The 3,356-nt window shown below is 43.1% G+C and overlaps 2 protein-coding genes across 2 annotated transcripts in view; one reads left to right on the forward strand and one right to left on the reverse strand.

Moving 5' to 3' along the window:
• fancm (FA complementation group M) overlaps positions 1 to 1,680 on the reverse strand; it is a 36,340-nt gene extending 34,660 nt beyond the window's left edge. Inside the window, exons 1-2 of the mRNA XM_014015210.1 lie at positions 899 to 1,680; positions 644 to 816 (exon numbers count right to left, since the gene is read on the reverse strand). Of these exons, the coding sequence (XP_013870664.1) occupies positions 644 to 816; positions 899 to 1,586 (861 nt within the window). The 5' untranslated portion in view covers positions 1,587 to 1,680. The remainder of the gene's footprint in view (positions 1 to 643; positions 817 to 898) is intronic.
• Positions 1,681 to 1,892: 212 nt separating this feature from the next.
• Positions 1,893 to 3,356, forward strand: part of iqcc (IQ motif containing C) — a gene marked incomplete in the record, with an annotated part of 2,722 nt that continues 1,258 nt past the window's right edge. The window contains 3 exon segments of the mRNA XM_014015257.1: positions 1,893 to 1,979; positions 2,156 to 2,299; positions 2,393 to 2,654. Of these exon segments, the coding sequence (XP_013870711.1) occupies positions 1,938 to 1,979; positions 2,156 to 2,299; positions 2,393 to 2,654 (448 nt within the window).

The following is a 3,356-nucleotide window of genomic DNA, read 5'->3' on the forward strand; positions in this document are numbered from 1 at the left end:
ACTCATGCTAGCTCAAATTCATCAGAATTACCTTTAAAAAAACTACATAATAAGAATTAGAAAAAATATATATACCTGAATAGTTCAGTTGAACTAGTTTTTATGAAATTTGGTAAAAACTATAAACAGTATTTTTCTTGTTTACATGAATACGGTCTTTTTATTTGTCCTGATGTGCAAAAGTAATAATAAATAGTAAAATTCACAATACATTTTTAGTTTTATAATGTCACCTCCACTAGCAATAAAGGTTCCCGAAAAGGCCTTGAAAAGGCCCACGAACCACCACTTGATGATCACAGTTGTAGTTTATTTTGCGGCTCTGAACACATTTTATCAGTGAGCCAAGGAGCAGAAATCGCTCTTTTGATCGTAAAGATCGCAGACCCCTGGGCTAGCTGTTCCACAGTCTCTGAGCTCTTGCTTGAAATGACTTTTTTTTTTTTAGTTTAAAACCGGGTTTTAAGAAGCTTCAAGCATAAATAAACATCTTCAGGTCTGATTTAGTTAATATAGCCCCTCAATTTAGAGATGATTTTTGAATGTTAAAAACAGTTTCTAACCAAKTGTTGTGAATGTCTGTCCAGAGAGATACACACAAGTACTAATTTGAAAAAGTCTTCTTTTTCTTTTTTCTTTTTACCTGACAGTAGGCATGGTTTCCCAACGCRTTATGAGCTTCATCAATCACCACACACTTGACCTGCTCAGCTGGACAGGTGTTTCTGGACAGATCGTTCACCAGGACCTGAGGGGTGAGGAAGAAGACCCGCTTGGACTTCCACACCTCTTGTCTCTGCTTTGCGGCTGTGCTGCCTAGAAAACAACACATGCACCAGCATTAACACCTGTCAGAGAAAAACCTGAGCTCCACTCTTTGTTGTGATAAATTTGTCACCTGTCAGCTCAGCCATGTGCGCCTGAGGGATTCCCATCACTTTATAACAGGCCTCGATCTGCTGGGCCACTAGAGGTTTGGTGGGAGCCATGAACACAATCTTCCCTGATGGATACCAGCGGTAAAAGTTGTACATGACCACAGAGGCTATGAAGGTTTTCCCAAGACCAGTAGGAAGACACACAAGCGTGTTCTGGAACAAGGCTGTCTCTGATATCTTCAGCTGGTACTCCCTAATGGGATAGTTGGTGGGATAGATCCATACTTTAGCTGAGGAGCTGTCAAAGCCTGGAAAGTCTGGATATATCCGTCCACATGGAGTAGGAGAAAGAGCTGTGTTTCCACAAACTGCATGATCTTGAAAACAGCTGGGATTTTCAAGCTGAAGGTTCTTTTCAGCTTCATAGACAGCAATTACCATCAGGTCATCATCGTCTTCATCTGCAGGTATGTCGTCCTCTGTCCTCGCTGGTTTCTCCGATGCATACGTGGATTCTTCACCGATTACTGTCCACGGAGAACGTCTGGGAGGACGCGTTGTTGTAGCTACCTGAGTGGAGTTGCTGCTTGACGGTGTCCGGCGGGCTTCAGCGGGCTTTGTGCCCCTCGCGGCTTGGACAGACTTGTTTTGGGAAATGCCGGCCCCCCAAGTCTGGAACAAAGTCCTCTGATTCGAACCACCACTCATTTTCGACAGCGGTGTCTAAAAACTTTCAAGTAAAAAGCGCCATGTGAGGAAAGGCAGCATCGCAAACGGAACACAAACACAAGTCCACTTCCGCAAATGCGGGATTTCCAAAATATAACACCGCGTTAATAAAAACTGTCTCAGTCAGTTGTATGCGACCAAATAACTTTAACTATATTGTATTAAATACTGATATACTTATGTGCAACAACCTAAATTAATAAATAGTAGTATAATATTACCTGTTTAGCAATGTTCCACTTTTAATTTTTAGGTTTGGCACCGGAAATGAGTAAAAACTTTGAGCTCGTACCCGCGCTTTGTAGAAGCGCCGTCATGTAACCATAGCAAATGGACAGAAGCAAATGGGAGAATATAATCACGAACTTTCAGGTAACCGCCGCATTTCAGCCTTCCGGTAAAGCAGAAAGTTGAGTTTCTTTACCCACAGCTGTTAACGAGCAATGTTTTTGTAGCTAAGTTGATCTCGGTAGCTAATGCTAAAACAGGCTGCTAATCGTTAGCAGAGCATCATTCATCGACCCACCTGTCACCGGTCTCCTCCCCAGGCACGTGCACGCGGCTACCTTGAGAGGAATGAACTTCGACGTGCGCGTGAAGACTTTGAGGAGGTTGTGATGGAGATAGACGGCGGCCTAACGCATTTACAGTGGACTGGAACGGCCGTTTCCTTCCCTCTCTTCACAGACACTGTAAATAAAGAGTTGGGTTCGCGCTTTGCACATATACTGTATTAATATGCATAATTTGAAAAACTAACTTCTATTTGTTTTGTGTGTTTTGAGGACGGCCCACTCCTTCCTACTGTCAGCTCCTCACTCAAGCCTTCAGAACCAGATCCAGCTGCCTGTGCTCCCCTGACCTCAGCTCCATCATCAGAGGAGGCGTCCCATCATTGTGCACTACAGGAATGGGAAGAGGCAGAAAGGGATGATTCACAAACATGTTTGCCCAGCAGCCCAGTCAGAGGGGACGAAGAGGGGCAGAAACTGTCCTCCGCCGTCCGGAGCATCGTGGAGCCAGACATGAATGTTTACTCTCATAGTGGTAAAAAAAAAAAAGATGTCACACATTGCATGACATTCACTGTCAAACAAACACGATTAAAGCTTTAACTTTAGCTTCTCTACTTTTCTATAACAAATCTACAAATCTGACTACGTCTCAGTCAGAAAGGGTGGACTGGCCTGTCCAGGTTGGGAGCGAGGTGCTGCCTTGCGTATCTGTGGGTTCTGTTCATGAATGAGGGGAAAATGGAGCGTAATCAGCAGACAGATTAGTGCAGCTTCCACAGTATTGTGTAGTCTGTAGCGGTCTGGTGTGGTGAAGAGGGAGCCGAGCTGCAAGAGAAAGCTCTGTGTTTAACAGTCAGCCTATGTTCCTACTCTCAGCTATGGTCACAAACACTTATTTGTGATTGATCCACTTGGAGTCCTTCCAGAAGAGCTGGAAGAGAGGTCTGAGCATTCCTGGTCAAGCTGCTTCCCCCGCAACCTAATTGAATGAATGGATGAATTTTATTTGTGAGGACAGTGTGCAATTAAAATATAAACATAAAAGCATTTGATGCATTGCACCAGATTTAGCCTAAGACTAATTTACATCTGCAGTCCTAATAATAAAAACAAAACAGCATCCAACAATAATAAAAACAAGAAAAGAAAATAGAAAAATAAAAACAATATGAAATAAAACATTTTGCAGTCAACAATAAAAGTACCTAAACACCCCACACCACTCTCCCAACAC

This window comes from Austrofundulus limnaeus, unplaced genomic scaffold (assembly GCF_001266775.1).
Source record: "Austrofundulus limnaeus strain Quisiro unplaced genomic scaffold, Austrofundulus_limnaeus-1.0 Scaffold2, whole genome shotgun sequence".
In the NCBI taxonomy this organism is placed as follows: domain Eukaryota; kingdom Metazoa; phylum Chordata; class Actinopteri; order Cyprinodontiformes; family Rivulidae; genus Austrofundulus; species Austrofundulus limnaeus.